The sequence below is a fragment of the Dipteris shenzhenensis genome, chromosome 15 (assembly GCF_047967505.1).
Source record: "Dipteris shenzhenensis isolate YYH24624 ecotype China chromosome 15, Dip_SZ_1.0, whole genome shotgun sequence".
In the NCBI taxonomy this organism is placed as follows: Eukaryota; Viridiplantae; Streptophyta; class Polypodiopsida; order Gleicheniales; family Dipteridaceae; genus Dipteris; species Dipteris shenzhenensis.
The window spans coordinates 15,987,017-16,009,191 of record NC_141610.1 but is presented as its reverse complement, the minus strand read 5'-3'; the positions used below and the strand labels follow the sequence as shown (position 1 = coordinate 16,009,191).

The window sequence follows — 22,175 nt, the reverse complement described above, 5'->3', positions numbered from 1 at the left end:
ATGTCTATTCATGCATCTTTAGTTGGTAGATTTAAATTGCCTCTTACGCATTTTGTTTGGAGATTCCAAAACCTTAATCAAATGGAATATCTGTAATGATCTTCCTATTCATCTTTTAGCTATAGATTTCTTAATTCTAGTGACTATTTTACCAGAACAAAATTTCCCCATCACATTGGGTTGTGGTTGGCCAAAACACAAGGGGCCTTAATTAAATTTTGCAGCAAAAGCTCTTCAATTGCCAAATACATAAAGTGTTAGATGGGTCACCTTTAAAAATTTCTCAAAGATGTTTTCTCTGTAGCATGAGTGATGGATGTTTTCAATTGAGCACAGATACTGCTACCATAAATGAAGAATTTGCATGCATTCTCCACAAGGACTACTACAAAGATTTTACATGATATTTATACAAAGGATTCACCTCCCAAAGATGTAGACTCCTTGAGAAAATGATACACATCCATATTTGTTACGGAACATTTGTGCTTCAAATTCCATGCCATTGTGGACTTATTGGAGCTGATACTATGCCACCAAATGACTGACTTAAGGCTAATTTACAGCAATAACATTAGCCATACTTTGAGCATTTCTCACCATACCTAGTTGTGACAATATATCTAGCTAAGAGTTTGTGTTTTTGACATATGTAACCTTATTTCCATTGGTGGATGTAGTGCTAAATGTGGCTGTTCATGGGACTAATTTTCAACCGTATGATCATGTGGATCATAAAGTAGCATTTGTATCGACTACTCAACTTATTAAATAATACATCCCAATCGATGCGTAACTCCCTTGTGATTAGATTGTATCACTTGTAGCCTTTAGCTTCCAATGCATACCCTAAAAATATGCATTTCTTTGCCTTGGAATCTAACTTCTTTATTTCTCATCCAAAATATGTACATAGCAAAGGCATCCAAATGCGTTAAAATGTGAGACATCTGGTTTACTGCCTATAGAAGCTTCTTTAGGTATCTTATTGTGTAGTGCTATTGTACACATCCAATTTCAAATATGCAATGCAAATTGCATGGGCCAATAATTTTTAGGCATGTGTTTCTCATTCAAAAATGCTCTTGTATCCTTTAAAATGGTCCTATCTTTACTCTCGGCTACACCATTTGTTGCTACATATATGCACCTAAAACTTGCCTTTTCATAGCTTGCATAAGCCCCATAGTGGCAGCTCTTGCACAAGATTGCCGCTATACACACGTAAGCCTCTAGCATAAAGCATAAGACTACAACTATACGTGTTAACGTCACAATGATGCTATACCAGTCATGACTCTAGATGAGATTCGTGAGTGGAAAGATAATATTTTTTAACCTTATAGTTGACCCGCCACAAAGTTCAACACCTTCTCTAAAAATGACATATCTGATCTCCCATGCATGCGATGTGGCTTCCATGTCCAGATTTCAAAATTCCTAAAGCAACTTCCCTTGCACTCTTATAAATTGGTCTTATGTGTGTGTGTGTGTGGGGGGGGGGGGAGAGAGAGAGAGAGAGAGAGAGAGAGAGTAGATGGGTTGCCAAGGTACAAAAAGGAGTTAATGTGTTAAGATTTGGAGTCTGGTTGTCATTCATCATTTTGTATTCCAGAAGGAAAATGATGGAACAGAAAATGATCAAAGAGAATGAGATGTTGCACGAAGCATTTTCTAGGGGATGAAAGTCAAGGTGAGTGATGAGGTTTTTATCGAAGCGCTCGTATGATTGCAAGGATATGGTTTCTCCATGATTCTTTCTACTACCTTGGGTGCTTGATGGGTTTTGGAGTGTCTCTCAAGCAGCATTTGGATTGGTGTAAGCAAAAGGTGGAAGGCAAGTTTCACAAGTGGCGTGAGAAATAGGTATCACTCCTTGGTTGAGTCACTATTCTCAAGCACATTCTCCAACCTTGTTTGGTGTATGTTTCCATTGTCTTGTCCTCCACCCCATTTGGACTTGCCTCTATTGAAAAAATAGCAAGAGACTTTCTTTGGAGATGGCAGTGGCATTCGATCTCATTGGAGTATTGAACTATACCTAGAGCGGCTAGCGGGCTGGGGGTAGAATCTTTAAAATCCAAGTGCAATTGCTTTTGTTACTACTCAGATTGCATACAACCCAACTGTGGGCTCTCATCATCTACTTTCTAATCGAAAGGCAAGGAGTTCTAGGCTTCAGTAACAATAGTGCTACTTGAAAAGAAATATTTCTTTGACCCTTTCCCATTAAAATTCCCCACCTTACCTTTGTGACAAAGCTAATAGAAGTGTGGAAAAAGTCTTTCACAGGATGCTGTTGGTTGGGATTCAGTAGGATTGATGGAGATGGGTCCTTGGGCCTTTGCATATGGATCAATCAAGACCCCTTTGTGAATCATGTTGCCCCCGTGCAAATAAGCCCTAAGATTTTGAGGCAGCTAAATGCCAGGGGAACGAACAAATTGTATGATTTATAGGATCATTCCACTTCCAGCTGGGCCTCACTAATTGATATTATTGAGCGCTTTCAACTTATGCAATGGGAAGCAAAATTCATGTGATTGACTCTTCGTCGATTACAACAACCATGGCCTACAAGTTCTACATTTAGTCATTTGAATGATTTTAGCAGTGGGTTGGGTCAATGTTCATCATCACAAGAGACCCTTGCAGCTACTTCTCTTGAATTTTCTCGTATTGGATGATAGCTTCAATGTTCATTATACTTTGACAGCTTGGAAACTTTTCGCTCCCCTTGATTCACCAGGGATCTAGAGACATAGAATTCATAGGATTTGGATGGCTACTTTCTCTTCATGGCTTAATTTTGCATTGTGGTGGTTGCTCTACCATAGATCATATTAAAAACTGGAAGCAGGTTTCATCAATCTGTTGAGAATCATTTTCATCTTTTTTAGGGTTGTCCCAGATTGTGGTGGTGTCTTTTTTTGTGTTCACTTGAGCACATATTCATATATCCTCCACGATGGAAAGGTTCAGTCCTTGGAGATCACAATACTCTCATTGAGCCACAATACAATGTTTGGCAATTTGTTGGTGCAGGGGCTATCCAATCTATATGGCGACAACCAAATACTTTAGTGTTTAGGCATCACAAGCTTTCTTGTGATTGCGTAATGAATTCTTGGGTAGAAATCTTAGATTTAGTGAAATATTTTAGTAGATCTTCCACTATGCTTTGCTAGCCTAGTAGGTTGCATTGTAATTCTTTTTCTTTCTTCATTTAATGACCTTTTTTTCGTGCAAAAAAAAGAAAGCAAATGTAGATAGTTCAAATGAAGTGCCAATTAAAGTGGAGAACTTGGGACGTAAAATTGCTCTTGTAGTAAGCCGTGATTGCTGCTCTACTAGTAAAATCCGAGGAGCAATGTGGGGGAAGTGTTGGATTTTGTAATAAGATTTTGGTTATGGTGAGAACTCGCTCTAATTGGATGAAACGATGTTGATGTAGCTTACTTCGAGTGAGCCTAGGATGTGAGTGTGTCGAGAGTGATGTTTGACTAGGTTGGTAGAGAGAGGAACTGGAGGTTTTGTTTTGAGAGCCGGCTTTGCTGTATGAGGCACGCACGTACACCCACCCGACGTCTCATGGAGAACTCTTTCCCTCCAGAGACCTTATTTATTCGGCGCCAACATGGGATGCTCACCACGGAAGAACGTGGAGCAGAGAGTAGAGATGCATTCAATGCAGGATGGGGAAGGGGGGGTGTGATGATTGAGTGATGGGTTGGCATGATTGGATGGGTGGTTAGGAGGAATGATAATAAAGTAAATGGCAAAGTGAAGAATGATGATGAATGATGATGATTGGTGGCTGCCGGCGACTGAGTGACTTTGTTGCCGAATGGAATTAATGGAGGAGGAGGAGGCTCCAGCAGCGTCAAAAAACATAATAATAACTAACTCGATTCATATGAATGAATGAATGAATTGAAATGAAAGAATTGGAGTCGTCGTTTTTGCCGTGCATCGCTCCTTAACATCAACGCCCCAGTTCGCCAAACTCTGCTTCGCTTCTCTTTTGCCGCCTCCACATTCCTATACAGCGCTTTTCACATCTCGCTGCCTTTATCCATCTTTCCCAGCCTCTCATTTCTTTCCAGATTCCACTTTTCATACCCTATCAAACCCTCCAGCCTGCAATTTCGCTCTCGGCGGAGGATCTCTATTATCTTATGCTTTCTTTTTTGGACTGCCCATGTCCTGACCGTTACTCATAGCGGGAACGGTGGAATTGCACTTTTGCATAATGCCAGTTTCCTGAGTTGTTGCAAGTTAGGCGGCAATACAAGTCGAACGAAATAACTTGTGAATGCGTGCTCATACAAATTTGAAAATTGACTCAAGGTCCAGCTGCTTTTCACGGTGGCGAATTTAAAAGGAACAGTGGAGACCCAAAGAGGCCCGGTCCTCCGCCAGCCTGCAAAAGCCTTGAAGGACCTTTTTAATGTTAAGACCAGAAAAAGCTCAGTAGTGCCTGAGAATCCGGTGCCCAGTGAAGGTGTACGCATGTCTGCACATGACGGTTATGCGGACTACCACGAAGTGTTTGGCCTTGCACACGAGGCGCGGGAAGCTTCTCCCGATGACGTGTTATTTTCATTCGCACCAGAGAAACTATATGTCTTTGCCAGCGTCGATTTGAAGTCTGGCGAGCTTGATGGAGAGACTTTGCTTCCTAATGGGGACCTCTATGTTGGATCTTGGCGAAGGAACCTCCCGGAGGGGACGGGGAAATATTTGTGGTCAAATGGGTGCATGTATGAAGGTGAGTGGGCAAAAGGCAAGAAAACAGGAGAAGGGAAAATTTCATGGCCTTCAGGGGCTACTTATGAAGGTGACTTCATGGCAGGTTATATTCACGGAGTAGGAACTTATACAGGGGTTGATGGCAATACTTACAAAGGAAATTGGTATATGAATGAAAAGAAAGGCTTTGGAATTAAGAGTTATGCAAATATGGATGTTTATGAGGGTTCTTGGGACCACGGAGTACCAGATGGAGTCGGTAAATATGTTTGGAAGAATGGCAATGAGTACGTTGGAGACTGGAAATCCGGTGCTATGTCGGGAAGAGGTGTATTAATGTGGGCATGTGGTGATAAATATGATGGGCAGTGGTTAAATGGACTGGAGCATGGTCATGGTGTTTACACATGGGCGGATGGTAGCATATACGTGGGTACTTGGAGCAAGGGACTAAAAGATGGAAAGGGTACATTCATTCCACCTGGATTGAATTTTTCAGGAGGCCCCCTGTCAAACAACTCCAGACAGGAATTGTCAGGGGATGAAAGTATAGCAGTCCATACATCTCAGAGGCCAAGAAACTCATCAATGTCTGATAATGAACAATGGCCTACAAGGGCTTGCAGAATGTCTAGCTGTGGATCTCCTGCAGACAAGCTCATATTGAGTGAGCACTCAACAGATTGTAAGGATGGACTGGACAACTGCCTGTCATTTGAACGACGATTGAGCCTTGATGACTCCTTTGGGATGGTACTAGGGCTAGAAGATCAGATGGGCGCTTTGACAATGCAAGATGGTGTCCTGCTTAATAGTGAGAGACATCGTATGGCCCAGCGTGATACTTCCGTTTTGTCAGTGGTGGAAAGGGAATATGTGCAGGGTGTGCTTATTAATGAGCTTGTGAAACAAAGTGCAATCTCTCGTTTCACAAGGACTTCGAGGCGGCGGCAAAGGCGTCACACCAGGGAGCCCAATAGACCAGGAGAAACGATTTTCAAAGGACATAGAAGCTATGATTTGATGTTGAGCCTGCAGCTAGGAATAAGGTGCTGCAGTGCTGACTGCTGTGTTTCAGTATGGCTGGCACCTCTTTCCTCACTGGAGGGGAAGTAGCACTAACGCACTTTGCTGTTTTTGTCTTTCTAGATACACAGTTGGGAAGATTACACCAGAGCCAATGCGTGAGATTTCAGCCTCTGACTTTGGTCCAAGAGCGAGGATTTGGATGAACTTTCCAAAGGAGGGTTCTCAGTTTACCCCTCCTCATCAGTCTGTTGATTTTAAATGGAAAGACTATTGTCCGATGGTCTTCAGGTCTGTTTATCTGAGTTCTCTTCATTTTGTTCTCAATGCAGCCTTGTGCATTTCATTTCTTCTCTATATATTTTCTCAAAGGGCTTCATGCACAAGGATTGGGTGCTCAGTAGGTAGTTGCATCCTGGCATAAGGCCGTACATGACTGTTGTGCCAATGCTGTGTTCATGAAGATTAACAATATCAAAGTCCCTCTTGGAAAATCTTGAAAATAGATTCAATTGCAGACCTAAAGTCAAATGTTGTGAACTTTCAGCACGTTTGAATTTTCTTCTGAGAAAGATCTCCTGTGTACGCATCCTGTGAATGCCTTTTCCTTCAGTGGTAGCCTTTGTCACACAGCTGAGTCTGCCCTTCACTTGCGGAGTGCCGACAGCAACTCAGTACGAAACCCTTGAAAAAATGGGTGCTCAAGTATGTGTGGTTGTGTGGATTTGTATGTGTGAGAGCATATATTTATACTATGGTCTACAACCACTGTTGGGTGCTGATGACTGTCAGTCCATCATGCATAGCAGGCCCGAGTGTATGGTTTTCAGCCTTATGAGTGACTATCATGAGATTGAAACTTGCTTTTAGAGAATGAGTTTGGGCATATTCCTGGATTCATCTAGGTATATATTTTCCTGGATTCATTTAGATATAGACTTTGAAAACAGCTTTTAGAGTTTGCAGTGCTCAGTATGACAATGTAGAAGCCTTGTTGTAGGTGGCCAGGATCCGTTATTATTATGTTGCTCCAGCATAAGGAGGGTCTGAGAGTCCTGTTTTCTCTTTTGCAGTAATTCTTGTATATTCCCTTCAATGGAAGGCACAACGTTGATGTATGTTTTACGTTATTTTGTTGAGCTTTTCTTTTTGCGCTTTTGCATGTTTGAAGCGTATGACAAGGACTTTTTACTTATTTTGTTGTTCGTGCATGATGATTGTCTGAGAGTTGTCAATAATATACATATGCATACCTGCATATATTGTTTTGTGATTCTGGTATTCGTTCCTCTGTGAGTATGATGTTGTTCTGTAGTTGTGTTGTACTACTTTCTCACGTGTATCAGTGTTGTAAGTTATGATAAATTGTATTTCCCATGAGTCAGTTCTGATACTCCAGTCTTCAGTGTACAACACACATTTCCAGCATGCTTTGCTAGAATGTAGATTTTAGAAACTTACTTTTCTAAATCAGCTCTAACTTGAAGCTGAAATGCACACAGGCAATTGAGGGAGCTTTTCAAGACTGATACAGCACACTACATGCTATCTATCTGTGGAGACACTGGCCTGAGGGAATTATCTTCGCCAGGGAAAAGCGGGAGTGTATTCTACCTTTCTCATGATGATCGTTTCATGATCAAAACAATGCGCAAGGCCGAGGTCAAGGTATCTCCAAGTCTTTTGGATTTAAGATTTGGGTCTGCTTTTGAAGTCATCTCTGAATTGTGGTCCCCCTTTCCTCAAGGTCTATTTCTTTCAAGAGAGGATTGGTAATATGCTGATAGATTTGGGCTATTGCCATTTTCTTCCTCAATAATAGCCTGTGAGCGAGTCACCAGTGCATCTGTTAAATTATCAAGATAGCTTGAGGTTAGGGGCCCAGCTCTTGTTGTAGTAGTAACAGAAGTTCATACCATTTAGCTTGGCCAGGTGTCTCTCCCAATCTACTTCAGCGTCGCCCTTATTTTATGGGCCATTTACATGTTGCTCTTCTTGTAGTGTGCTACATGTACCAGGTAATGATATGAAGATGGGGCTTGCAATCCAAAAATTGGTGGGCAGAATGAGAGTTTTGTAGACTGGAATTCAGTAACTCCTCTGATGACTGCCTCTGGGAACAGGAGAACAAGTAGTCGCATTCTGGGGTACTACACTTTAATGGAGGGATTGCCACATGGATAGTCCTGATGATGTAGATCATAGGTCTGTTTTACTGGATTTTGCTGCATCATGCTCTAGTGAACTCGTCGTAGGCTTTGTTCTTTTGTGCCTACAGCAATATGTAGGAGAGATTACAGGTTTGTTTTACTGGATTTTGCATGCTGAATTCACTTTTTTCTCTTGCGTAGTGTAAAAAGGATAAATCTTGAGAAACAGTTTGGGTTCCAGAGTTATGGTTTGGGATGTGTAGGAGACTTTGCATGGCACTTAGATCAAATGCATCCATGTAAACATTGCTCACTATTCAATTGGAAGATCATGTCTGGAGCATGCCTCTTAGCTGTCCTTTTGGTGCTGCTGCATATTTATTGGCAGATTTCAGAGACTTCTGTCAAAAGGAACTTTTGCCCTTTCTTGTTTGACATGATTTTTGAAAGCAAATTTGTTTTGTCTCCACACGACGAACAAGACTGCAAGTGTTGTCTGCAGTTCTCATATGGCAAGCTACGTCTGATTGAATGAGTTTCAATTGCTGGCATAACTTCTTGTGTCACGCCAGCAATTGACACTCATTCAATCAGACATAGCTTGCCATATGAGAACTACAGACAACACATGCTTCTTCCTTCATCTTTTTTGGTCCAAGGTGTGCAGACCAAACAAATTTGCTTTCAAAAATCATGTCAAACACGGAAGGCCTTCTTTGCCAAAAAAAAAACTTCTTGTGTCACAAGCTCTGAAAATTTGGGGAGTTGATGGTCAGGCCATTTTTTGGGAGCCTATGAAGCTGCATAGCAGGGTTTTACTGATTCTTTATAAACTCATTTGGCAATTGGTATTTCAGGACAGGCCAACTTATAGGGTTGTACATTAAGAAATATCTGGGGCTTCGTTAAAAACTTAGTTTCTTGTGCAATTTTTATTAGTTTCTTGTGCAATTTTTATCAGGTCCTTCTTGGAATGCTTCCAAATTACTATTACCATGTGCGGACATATGAAAACACTCTTATTACTAAATTTTTTGGTCTTCATCGAATAAAGCCTGCAGGTGGTCAGAAGGTATGCTTTGATATGGATATTATACTCATTGGAAGGTTTGCAATCTATAATATGACAGATTGCTATGCTCTGAAAATTCAGATTTCCTGTCCATTGCTCTCAATCATCGGAGATCTCCATACAGAGTTTGTTATTGATGACGAAGCTCCAATTTGTGTTGTGCAGGTTCGTTTTATGGTGATGGGGAACATGTTCTGTACAGAGCTGCGCATTCACCGAAGATTTGATTTGAAAGGGTCATCTCAAGGACGTTCTGCAGACAAGCTGGAGATGGATGAAAACACCACTCTAAAGGACTTGGATCTGGACTTTGTGTTCAGACTTGAACCATCTTGGCGGGTCGCTTTGCTCAGGTATGTCAATGCTTCTTTTTATAGAGATTGTGAATCTTACCTGATCGTTCACATTTGTTTGTGTTAATGTTTGTAATTTGGGAATTGAAACACCCCCAATCAGGTCAAGTCACATTTGCAGAACCTATGGTAGGGTGTAGCCCTTGAGCTAGAATCAATGCTAACCAGACCACGGAGTAGAAACCCATTACAGTGAGCTAGCAGCTCCACCCCCCCAGCCTTGACTCAGTATGTCCAGCCACCCTGAGCTTGAGGCCTAGACCACCACAAGAGCTTGTCAGTTTAAGGTAGATCATGCGTCCCATACCACATGACTCTTCCCCTAGCTAGAACTCTTAGGCCAATATGTCTGTCCAATTAGACACGTGTCTCCAGGATGACTCCAATATTGTGTCATAGGCTTGTATTTGTAAGCCTAGGCTCTATGAAGCTTCATGCATAAAGTAGCTTTACTTTCCATAAGAGCCTTTTCTTTTCAATAAAACCTAGCTTTTCCCAGAATAGCTTACTTTACTTGGACAGCTCTATCCACGGGATCTAAGCCTCATCCAGATTATAGTTCTATTCCCAACCTTATTTCTAACCATGAGTTAGATTGCACCTAACCCTAGATCCAATCCTGGACCTTCGAGAATCCAATGATGGTTAGCCCTAGTTAGTCCGGTTACGGACATAACCCCTTTAAAACAGATTTATGTTGGCATAAAGTTAGGGTAGGAGATTTAATCAATGATTCTCAGACTATACTTCTCATTCGGAACTAAATTCCGATGGTAGTATCTGTAATGTAGTATTTGTGAAAATCTTGGAATCTATTCAATTACCAATAGTGGTATATTGAGAAGTATCAGTCTAGAATCCTTTGAGAAAACTCAGAAATTGATATGACTTGCTTACTCTCTCATTGAAGAGTTGAGTAGGCTAAATGATTTAGGAAAGATCCATGCTGGATCCCTGCATGATTTTCTCTTATTCAGATCTCATAAAAGAACAATAATGGGGCTGCCTTGACCTTTAAAATAGTCACATACATTGGCCTATAGAGAGAGAGGTAAGAGGCAAAAACTCAGTCAAGATAACCACTTGACCCCTCGTTTTCCAACTGGACATGAGACTCACTCTAGGTCTATTTGTGACATGAATATCGTTGTTCACAAGGTTGACTTTCAATACTTTCCTTGTATCCTCAAGACACTGGAAAGGTTCTTAACCATGTCAATTATGACAGGTGAGTCCAAGCGAGGCATATCAATACAAGCATAGTTGCCAGCAATAAAGGAAACAGGAGAAACGGAAATGGCAGAAATGCCAAAAACGGAGTTTGAGGCCAACGTAGAACGAGACACGGCAATATAGTACAATTTATGTGGAAAAATAAAAGTTTTATACATAATACCATATGAATATAGTGCTTAAAGTGACAAATTATGCTACTGAGCATCTGCCATTAAGTATGCAGCATGCATGATGCTTCAACATCTATGATTCTATGATTTATTATTCATGAATGATGCTTCAAGATTCAAGAATCAACAAGTTACAACAGTCTGAAATGGATTACAATTTGCAACTACATAAGTAAAAAGCATCATAGTATCTACTATTATCCAGATTCCAAATTCATGAACTAAAAATAAAGGCAGCCAGCTGCCAAAGTAAACTCAGTACTGTATCAATGATCATCAAAAAAAGAAATAACATAGTCTAGATTGTAGACTCTAGACTAAGAGACTCTAGGACGCATCTGAGTGTCCCTAGGGCCTAATGTAGTAGTACTAGCCTAGCACTGTCCAACTGAAGGTACAATACTAGTCTCATCTCCATCATCTGCATCATCCATCAACTCGTCATCCTATGGCCCCTCGTCCTCAAATGAGTCATGGGTGTCACTGTTTGAAGGAGCAACAGCATTATCGGGTGTGTGTGGTTTGCTGGTGCCCACATCTCCTCGTACAACATGGCATATATGTTCAGCTCCTCTTGTGGGGTATCTGGTATGGCCTTCATCTTCTCGATGGCCACCTTGTCTACGTCCACTTGGCGAGGTTTGGGGGAGCTAGCGGAGTACTCAAGGAGGCGGAGGTTGCAATGACAGAACACCAACTGCTCCAATTGAGCCATGCTGAATCTATTCCTCTTCTTTGTGTGGAAGTCTCACAAGGACTCAAACTCCAGTCGTGGGAGAACTCGTATAGCAAGGCATTTCTGCCATAATCCATTCAAGCAAAGATAGGTATCAATAACTTATTATTTATACAACTTTAAACTGCTCAAAAGTCGACGTACTAACAATGAGGGCATTGCATGAGCTTATCTCCACACCAATTTATATGGAGAATGGAATAAGACTAAATGATGCATGGGTTGACCATATCACTTCACTGCAACAAAGCAAGCAACTAGCTGTCTCATCCATTGTGCCTTACGACAATGATCTTGATGGGGATGGCTTGCAAACTGACACATTGATTCATGGCCTATATGCATCGCAACAAGTTGTCGATCACAATGGCTCCATCATCCATGTTGTGCCATCGGAAGAATACTCACTACTCAATTTATTCAAAGATACATTTTGCGAGGAGCTTTCGTTTCCAACATTGTTCTTTGGGCAAAGAAAAATCTGCCATGGCTATTGTGTGAAAATTATCAAGCCATCGCGAAGTGGGAGTTGCTGAACTAAGATAGGTCTCTTAGAGCCTAGCTGTAGGTCGACCAAATGACAAGTTGTGATTGTTGAACAACAGAAGATCATCCTCCAATCTTTGTTGCATTTGCACATCACCATCCGTCCACTTTTGTAGGTATTGTTACGTCCCCTCCTCCAATTCCTCATTTTTGATCTTCAGCACGCCATTGGGGATGCAATACTGGCCGTGACCTTCTGCTGTAGCTGCATGTATCTCCTTCGGGGGCTCTTCAAGTTCAGCTTGCTCTTCAGCAAGGAGATTGGAATGGCGCTTCTCTTGTTCCTGTTCCTTCTTCTTGAAGTAGTGGGCTTCAATATGTCCTTTCCTCTTGCAAAACCTGCAAATAATGGTCTTGTTGGTCTTCCATTTGCTTGTGGAAGCAAATGCTTGATCACCAGGAGAGGCAATGTAATGAAGGGGAAAAAGGGGCAATTTAGAGGACCTTTAGAGGCCTCTTAGGTGGGAAATGTGGAGGGACTATATAAGTCCCCATCCATGCCTATTTGTACTCTTTTGGATGTGACATCTAATCCTATCTACTCCCACCTCCTTTCCCCTACGTGCTGCCTACACACTCTCTCCCAACCTCTCTCTCTCTCTCTGTCTCTTCCCCTCACTCCCTTTCTCTCTCTTCCTCTCCCTCTACCCCTTTTTCCTTCTCTCTCTGTCTCTCTGTCTCTCTCTCTCTCCTCTTCCCTCTCCCCTCTCCTCTTTCCCCTTTCTTGCCATCTCTGGCCTTCACCATTCAGCCCTTGCCTCCTTCATTGCATTGGTATCAGAAATCTGACCTTGGCACCATTCTTGCCTCAATCTGTACGGTCTTCACAACGTGAATGGCTCCAACCTTATGTCAAAGAAGTAGCAGCCCAGACGTGAATGGCTCCAATCTTAAACTCTTAGGCGTGGAGTGATGGGTCAGTGCTATGTGCCACTCAAAGGGATGACTCCCAAATCAAGACGGTTGGTGAACTCGACGTGGCTTGGAGGAGCAGACGAACCAGACGACCAGCTCTCCCAGCCCCTCAAACATATCCAGCTCTCCCAGCCCCAAATGTATCTGTTGTGTGCCACGCTCATGCCAGACGAGAATTGGCGACATGCCCTCATCGCACACGCACGCCCACGCATGTCGTTGCTAGGCTACTTTGCCCACGCCGTCGTCGTTAGCCCTACCATCGTCGCCCATTCGCCACCCTGCTACTTGCTCCGCCCAATCGCATCCCACCTTTGCTCCGCCCACGCTGCTCGCCATTAATACCCGCCCTCGTTGTGCTTCTCTGCCGTGCTGCTATCGCTCGTTCGGGTTGCTAAAAGCAGCCCCAAATCTGACATGTCAAAGTTGGTCTGCAAATCAGCTTTGAAATCTGCAATTTTGTCTTCATTGGACCCTGTGAGCAGTAAGTCATCGACATAAAGAAGGATGACTAAATTTCCCCCCCATCCATCTTGATGTAGAGGGTGCTCTCAGTAGGACTATTGTGCAGCCCCTTGCTGGTAAAAAAGGCATGGATCTTGGCATACCATGCACGAGGGGCCTGTTTCAGCCCATATAAAGCTTTGTTGAGCTTGCATACTTGAAGTGCATTTGCTGTAATTTCAAAGCCCAGAGGTTGTCTGACATACACCTCTTCCAGCAAGTCTCCATTTAAGAAGGCTATTTTTATGTCCAACTGATGAACATGCCACTCAAAATGTGCAGCCATTGCAATAATTGATCGGATGGTGGTCATCCGGGATGTAGGAGCGAATGTCTCCTCATAATTTATGCCCTTTTTCTGAGCATAGCCTTTAGCAACCAGCCTTGCCTTATATCTGTCAATGGAGCCATCTGGCTTCCGTTTGACCTTGAAAACCCATCGTGTGCCAATGGCATGTTTACCCTGTGGCAAGTCTACAACATCCTAAGTCTGATTTTTTGCAATGGACTGCAACTCATCGTGCATGGCATTCATCCAATGCACATTATTCTTTGCCTCTTCGAATGTGGCAGGCTCCTCCTCATCAAGAAGAGTACCTGCATATGCTGATTCCACTGAATTAGCACCTTCCATGTGCCTTGCTGCACTGCGAGTCCTGCCAGATAACGGAGCATCAATTTTACTCTCCCTGAGAGTCTGTAACAGCCAGTTTGGGACTGTTTTTGCTGCATGTATGTCTGCAATTTCTTGCTGCACCACCTGTTCCACTACCTGTGGAGGGGGCAAGACATCCTGTGGCGGAACTGAAGCATCTGGAGGTTGCTGTAAATTCTGATTTGCATTAGAAAAATCAGAAGGGAACCCAAGGCAATGGGTAGCACCCCTAAAAGACATCCTCTGAAGACGAAGGCATTTGAAATTCAGCCTGAGTGAGCTGAATTTTCAGAAAATATCACCTCTCTACTTACTATGATCTTGCGTGTAGCAGGATTGTAGAGACGGTACCCCTTGCTTTCTGCACTGTATCCAACAAATATGCATTTGATGGCTTTATCTGACAACTTGTGCCTAAATTCAACTGGCACATGCGCATAAGCAAGGCATCCAAAGACTCGGAAGTGATCCACTGAAGGCTTCCTGTCATTCTAGACCTCATAAGGAGTTTTTGTTTTTAAAGCCTTAGTGGGAGCCCGATTGAGAATGTAATTGGCACACATCAAACCCTCTAGCCAGAATTTGTGAGGCATGTGTTTGCTTTTCAGCATACATCTGTCCATCTCCATGAGGGTTCTATTTTTCCTCTCAGCTTTGCCATTTTGCTGAGGGGTTAGCCTGACTGTGAGCTGATGCACAATACCCTTGCCTTTCAGAAAAACATCAAATTCTGCAGACAAGTATTCCCCACTTCTATCTGTGCGTAATGTCTGTATCTTGAGGCCGGTTTCATTTTCAACCATGGCTGAAAAGTGTTTAAATACCGTGAACACTTCAGATTTCTGTTTCAGCCCATAAACCCAAGTAAAATTGGAGTAATCATCTATAAATGTAACGGAGTAGAGATGACCACCCAACGATGGAGTCCTCATGGGACCACAGACATCACTGTGTATAAGCTGTAATTTGCGGACAGCTTTAACTGAACTATCCTTCTTGAAGGGGAATCTATGCATCTTGCCTAAAATGCACCCTTCACAGGCATGTGGAGGAGGTATCTCAAGAGGTGGCAATGCATCAACCATGGAAAACTTCTGAAGTGTCATCAAGTTGTTGTAATGCATGTGGCCATATCTGGCATGCCATAATTCTGCATTCTGCATGGTAGCTGTAGGGTAGAAACTGCAAGAGCATGGGCTGCTCTTTTCTCAAAAATATCAAGCTGAAAAAGCCCACGCAGCAGAGTACCAGATAACCTTAAGGCATAGTCATCTTCCCTGTCTCGGACAGCACATTTGTCATCCTCAAAGATGACCTGAAATCCATCTCTGTTAAGAGTGGACAGTGAAAGAAGATTTTTGGTTATGCCAGGCTCATATAAGACATCTGAAAGTCTGAAAATTGAGCCATCAATGGCAGTGAGCTCAACATCTCCTGTGCCACGTACTGAATATGATGAGTTGTTGGCACAAGTGACTTCTTACCAACGGGAGGTGGATGCAAGGAAGTAAAAAGACACTTCCTAGAAGTGATGTGCTTGGATGCACCGTTGTCAAAATACCAAGTGTTCAGTGTTTCATTGACACTGAAAGTAGATGCATCTGTAGAAGAGTCATAACTGCCAGTCAAAAATGCATATGTATCATCACTGCAAGTGGCTGTACTATCCCGAGCATCTGGAACAGCCAACCTAGAATCTGAAATGCAAGATAAAAAGGCATAATCCTGTCCAACAAAGTTTGCTGCAGCATCCCCACTGTCAGATGCATGAGGAGCTGAATCTGAAACAACCATACCTGAGCTGTTTTTCTTTTCTTTTGCAAGCCTTGCCCTGCATTCTGCTATGTGATGACCTGGCTTTTTGCAGTAGTGACAAAAACCCTTCTTCTTGGGCTTACTTGCATCATTTTTAGCCTTTTGTGAAGGCTGTCCTGACCCACTGGAAGGCTGATTTACTGATGTCTTTGCCTGTCCCTTTGTTTTTGATTTAAATTTTGAGAGCATGGCTTGTTCACGCTCATTCCTGGTCTTCTCTTCCTGAAGCAAAAGTCCTATCAACTCATGAAAAGTGAGAGGATTTGCACCCCCCCTCAATGATAAGTTCAGCGAGGTATGAAAGCTGAGATAAGACTCAGGAAGAGAATTCAGAGTGGTTGTAATCATCTCTGAATCAGGAACATCTATGTTTAACAATTGCTCTCTGAGATCCTGTAGCTTTGTGAGGTGGACTGACATGGAGTCACCCTCTTCCATATGTGTATTACTCAACTCTCTTTTCAAGAAAGATACCCTTGCATCATTCCGAGCTGCATACATGCTTTCCAAAATATCCCACGCTGCCCTGGAGGTCTTACACGACCGGATATGCGGAATGATAAATCTTTTCACTGAAAGAGAGATGCATGACAAAGATAAGGCATCCCGTGAATCCCATCTCTTCTGCTCTGGAGTAGTGACTGTAGCTGCACCAACAACTTGTCCTGCAGTTGCACCCTATGCACGACCTCTTCCACCTCCTTGCTGGGGAGGGGTAGCAGGTGCAATATTTGCTGGTCGGATCTCATCTCCATTGACATAATCCCATAAATTGCGAGAAATCAGAATATTGCGTACCATGAAGCTCCAGAGGGAGTAGTTGGTACCATCCAACTTGTCGAACTGGAAGTCATTTTGATTTTGATGGGCCATATCTGAGAAAGAGATTGAAGCAGATACAAAACTGAATTCCCTTACTGGGAATGAAATGCACAACTCCCAAAAAAAAACACAACCAAGCACGGGCTGTAAATGCAACTTAGATTTCTGTACTTGCACTGTCAGAAATCTGTCCAAGCATCAAAAACTCTCCAGAATCTGCCAAAAGTGCTGCAAAACACTCCAAGAAAGGCAGTATGAACTAAAAACTCTAGAAATTGCTCTCCCAACACAAAAGCCCCAAAATAGGCCTGAAATTGCAACCGGAAAGGGGCAAATTGATCAAAAGCCCCAAATGTTGCAAGAATTGCGCTCTTTCTGCAAAAGCCCCAAATTTCGAGCTTGAAATTGCAACCAAAAAGGGGCAGAAGTACTGAAAGCCCCAAATTTTGCAACCTCAGCAGAAAGCCCCAAATTTCAGACCAAATCTGCAACTTTTGCTCCAAGTGTAGCTCTGAAACTACACAATGATTGCAATGTCTGCAACAACCCAAATTCTTCCAGAAAACTGAGCCAAACAATGGCTATCTGCAAACAAAGCCTGCCCAAAAAACTAACTGCTCGAGTACCTGCAGAATTAAAACTCTGCACAGAAGGCCTGCAACAGGAGTGTACAGACAGTGAGCTGACAGTACGGAACTGTCAGGTACGGAATTCGTACGGTGTACGGATGACCGTACGAATGTACGGAGTACAGATGACGGGAGCTATACGGACGACGACGCCTGCCTGCAAACGTGGCGCAGATCTGTACGGTGCAAAGCTGTACGATGATGAGTTGTATAGGTGGTACATTTGGTACGGGATTGTACGACTGGTACGGTACAGTCACGATGTACGGCGAGCAAGTCTGGTACACGGTGCACAGACGAGCAAGTACGGTACGGTACAGCAAATAGGTACGACAGGTACAGTCTGTTGGTACGGCAGGATTCCGTACAGTCGTATGGACTATACGGACGAAGTGTAGCAGCGAAGGTGAGTTGCAGCTGGAGCTCAACGGGGAGGTCGTAGGGAGTTGGAGGCGAGAAGCAGAGAGCAGGGTCAACCCGCTTTGATACCAAATGTGAGAGAATGGTGAGTGAGAAAGAGCAAGAGAGAGTGAGAGCTGGAAGCTTGGAAGTTGAAAGCTGAGTTGCAATAGTAGAGTGTGAAGAGTACAACTCAATGAGAGAGAGAGAAGGTTTTGTCCTAGTGACACTTAGTAGTCACTAACCATAGTTAGTGAACTAACTGCGGTTAGGGGGAAAAACCTCTTAAAGAGGGAAAAGTGCCCCTAACTAGCTTATTATATTACATTGGTCACTGCTGAATTATATCTATAATTCTAACAGTTCGGATGTCATGATAGCAAAGTCCTTGGCTCTATGGAGAAAATCAACCACTTGGAAGATTGCATGGAGTTGTAAAGAGGTATCCCCAGACTCTGCTAGTATGATATGATGTGGGACCCATGGCTTGCTACGGATCATCTGAGCAAGAAGTAGAACTTGTAGTCTCTATATGTAGGACCAATCTGTCTCTGAGAGGTCGTCTCCCAAAAGGGACTGCCGTAATCACAACTAGACAGACAAGCAAATCAAAGAGAAGAGAATTGGTATTAGGGACACACACGTGCATGCGCATGGAGAGAGAGAGAGAGAGAGAGAGAGAGAGAGAGAGAGAGATGCATTGACGTCCATCGCAGGACTATGGGACAAAGTGCGCAAAAAAGTAGACTCATACAAGCCTCAGTGGGCTGGAGCAAAGGGCACACTAGGGCCCATGCTGAGTACTAATCTATGCTAGCAAAATCACAGAGAGAGAGAGAGAGAGAGAGAGAGAGAGAGAGAGAGATTTGATACCTTTTTTTAAAATTGCAGGCAGATTGAGTGTGATTGTAAGTTCTTGGAGTCGGAGCGTATTATGGATTATAGTCTGTTGTTGGGCCTCCATTTCAGGGCTCCCCAGTTTCCTGCAGTTTTCTCTCCAGGAACCTTTCGGCCTCCAGACTTGCTATCACCTCAGCCAGTCAATGATGGTAATGATGGGCTTATTAGAGGAATTGTTCATTAGTAGCTGAAGAGTCTGGATAAGTTTAGCGTTGTTCATGGAATAATTGTCTGCTTTTATTTCAAATTCTTGTTGTTTTTGGATCAGTGAGCTTTGTTAAGCTGTATTGGGGATTATAGTTTAATGGTTTTAATAAGTTGTATGTCCTCTTTCTCTGTTAAAAAAAAGTTGTATGTCCTCTGAAGAAGAGCGAATTTAGAATACATGGCTTGGGACCCAAGACTTGATAGCTGATATTGTCCTCGAATTTTCACCAATGTTCATACGAGCAGGTGTTAGGGCAGCTAGGACAGTTAGTACTAGTCCCAGGTCCTAGGTGCAGTATGTGTCCTAATCAGTACAGCTTAGTAGTGCCTAGGTAGGATAGCTAGGACAGTTGGTACTAGTCCTGGGTCCTAGGTGCAGCACGTGTCCTTCACTGACTAGTGCATATTTAGAAAGTAACCGTTGGGGAGTGGAACTGTGGCTTGAACTGGTCCGTCTGGGTGGTGAAGACTTCTTGATGCTTCATAGTTCTTGATGCCTACGCTAGTCCAGGCAATGTAATAATACCTCTATTGAATTGCAACGTTTTGGGGAAGAGCCTTAGCAGAGAAATCCTAATGAAATGAGTAGGAATGGTGAGGGAAAAAGATCATATGAGGGATATAGAGTAGCACAATAGACAGCCTGAAAGTAGAGGAGAAAAGCAATGGAAGGGAGGCCGCTTCAGGTAATGGTGGCAGATTGGGAGAGGGAAAATTAGCCGAGAATGGGCCGACCAGCACAAGAAGTGAGTTGGAACAGAGGTAGCTAAAGGCTGAGAGAAGGGTGGAAGGTAGAAGTGGAGAGAGAGAGAGCGAGAGAGAGAGAGAGAGAGAAAATAGGTGGCTGCTCCTGCAGGGATTACCTGCCAGCTGAGGCCGTCAATGAGGGAAGGACTTGGTGGTGTTAAATGGATGGAGAAGGAAGCAGGCTGGAGAGGCAGGTGAGAAGAGTTGCTGATGGAGAGGATGGGCAGGAGGAGCTGCTCGCAGCAGAGGTAACAGGGGGTGGACCTGAAAAAACGGTGGAGAGAAATGCATGAAAAGAGGGGTCCATGGGGGCTTTTTGGAGGAGAGGGGTGAGGTGGATGGAACCACACTTTTGTCCCTCATGTAGTTGAATGTATGGCAAGTGACCATCACACATTAATTGCTTCCAAAAGCCCCACCTTTCAACAAGCATTCAAGGGGATCCAATGCCCCAAACTTTGATTTAAAGAAAACAGCTCATAGAAATTCCGCCCTTTGGGATGAAGTGTGCTTTTCTAAGCTCTTCGACATGGTGTCCTTAGAAGCCCCAAGTTTGGTCCATTACTCCTCATACTAAAAATATTAATAGGGTATGTTAAGGCCAACCCGTGATCCATTGTCCAAGCTATGAGTTCGTACTCCAAGGCCCTTCACACCTAATCTTTTGGAGGCGTGGCAGTGCAAAGATCTTGGTTGGATCCTCAAACGCCATTGACTAAAATAGTATGTCAAGAAATTTCATAGAAGGTGACCCTTCTATGAAGCATTACTCCATTGGCCAAAAACAGCAAGTGGTTGTATTTGACACATGTTTGGCCAAAGTGATCCCTACTTGTATTGGTTGTTTGGCCAACCTTCATGGGCACTTCTCGGCCTTTTTGCTCTGTCAATCAAGTCTCCATCCGTGTAGTGGAGTAAACTACAAAGTGTATCAAGGATTAGTATTCTCAATATATGTGCATGGATGTAAAGATGCATAACTATCAAAATTGGTTAGGTTGACATAGTTTGCTCCTTCCTATAACAGCATGGCCAAATGTTAAAGACACAATGGTTACACGTCAATGATGTGCAAAATAGGAAGGTTGCCCCTAGCAGAACCTATAACCTTGAGCTTTGTCAACTTATGGATTGTGTTGTTTTTGTCAATTCGAAGGTACTGACATACATCCCGAAATCCTTACCCGTTTTGGGTGCACCAAATTAAGCTATCTAGCGACCCTATATTTTGGGTCTTGGAGAGACATGTAGGCAGCAGTGTGCATGTTTTATAGTGCATGCAAATCAAAGAGAATCAATAGAACCCGAAGTATTATCACATAAAATATCAACCATGTGTAGAATCTCCACGACTATTCAAAGCTTTATCAATTCGATGAAATCACAGTAAGAAGATGCGACGCACAGACATATATTAGAAAAGCTGGAGGGACAAACTCCGCCATATGACTTGAGACTGCCTCAACCCGACCAGGTTTGTTGGCTGTAGAAATGGCAAACTCAATTGCTATCTGAGCAGCTGCTCAACCTACAATCTAATAACCAGCATAAAGAAGCCGACTCTCATCGAGATGAACAATGAGAGAGAGATGTACTGAGCAGACTCATGGCCTGAAAAGGATGAAGATCACTGCCTGCTCTCCGTATATGAAGGAACCGCCACCTATCTATGGTCCATCTTACAGTGTCCACTGCTATGTGATGGCCCTGCAGCCTTCATGCATCAATGTCGTTGCACTAATCATCTTCCCATGCAGTCACCAACTATCTAGTCACCGAGACTTGCTTTACAGCTAAGGTCAAGGCACCTAATGCCCTCCTCAAAGAGGATTTTGCTAACAATCCCACCCAGAAGCTGAATAGGTTAAATATAATAGAAATGATTTGCTCACTAAGAGCAAAAACCATCTTGGAAAACAGTTGCCCACTAAGATCCAGACCGTCATAACAGATGCGCACTTACGAAGAGCGCATACCATTACCCTTGCTCGAATTCTAGACAGCCCAATTCTGATCATCAGCATCAGTCTCGACTAGTCTTGACTTCATTTTTTGTAGAAGAACCCTTAATTACACGAGCCTTTTCCTTGGAACTCCCTAGCTGTTCATCCTTTTGTCGCTTGTAGCAGTAGCGCTTGATATGGCCTTCTTTCCCACAGTAGTGGCACATGCATGTTTTTCCCTACATATGCAAGTTCTCCAATAGGGAGGCTTGTCTCCAGGCACCTCTCCTCACTCCTTAATAATGCAATCAAATCGACAAATTCAAGGCCCTCGGAAATTACTCAGGATACTTGCGAGAAAGAGATGAAAGGAGAATTGCCTTTGAATCTTCATCATCCACTTTAGATTTGAGCGCTGTCAGTTGCTTTAGGATTGCCTGCATTCGATTCAAACATGTGCCAAGCCCTTCAGTCTTGCCCATACAAAATCCGAAGAGTTCTTGTTTTAGCAGAGCATTCGAATCTTCATCGTGGTACCAAATAAAGCTTCTAGTAACGCCCAATTGTCTGCTGCAGATTTCGTGACGTCCATGAGAGG

General features: G+C 43.1%; 1 protein-coding gene across 1 annotated transcript in view; it reads left to right on the top strand.

Annotated features, from left to right (window-relative positions):
• Positions 1-3,979: 3,979 nt before the first annotated feature.
• LOC147893438 (phosphatidylinositol 4-phosphate 5-kinase 9-like) overlaps positions 3,980-22,175 on the top strand; it is a 30,377-nt gene continuing 12,181 nt past the window's right edge. The window contains exons 1-6 of the mRNA XM_087385864.1: positions 3,980-5,801; positions 5,902-6,069; positions 7,281-7,446; positions 8,890-9,000; positions 9,166-9,353; positions 18,672-18,829. Of these exons, the coding sequence (XP_087241990.1) occupies positions 4,513-5,801; positions 5,902-6,069; positions 7,281-7,446; positions 8,890-9,000; positions 9,166-9,353; positions 18,672-18,829 (2,080 nt within the window). The 5' untranslated portion in view covers positions 3,980-4,512. The remainder of the gene's footprint in view (positions 5,802-5,901; positions 6,070-7,280; positions 7,447-8,889; positions 9,001-9,165; positions 9,354-18,671; positions 18,830-22,175) is intronic.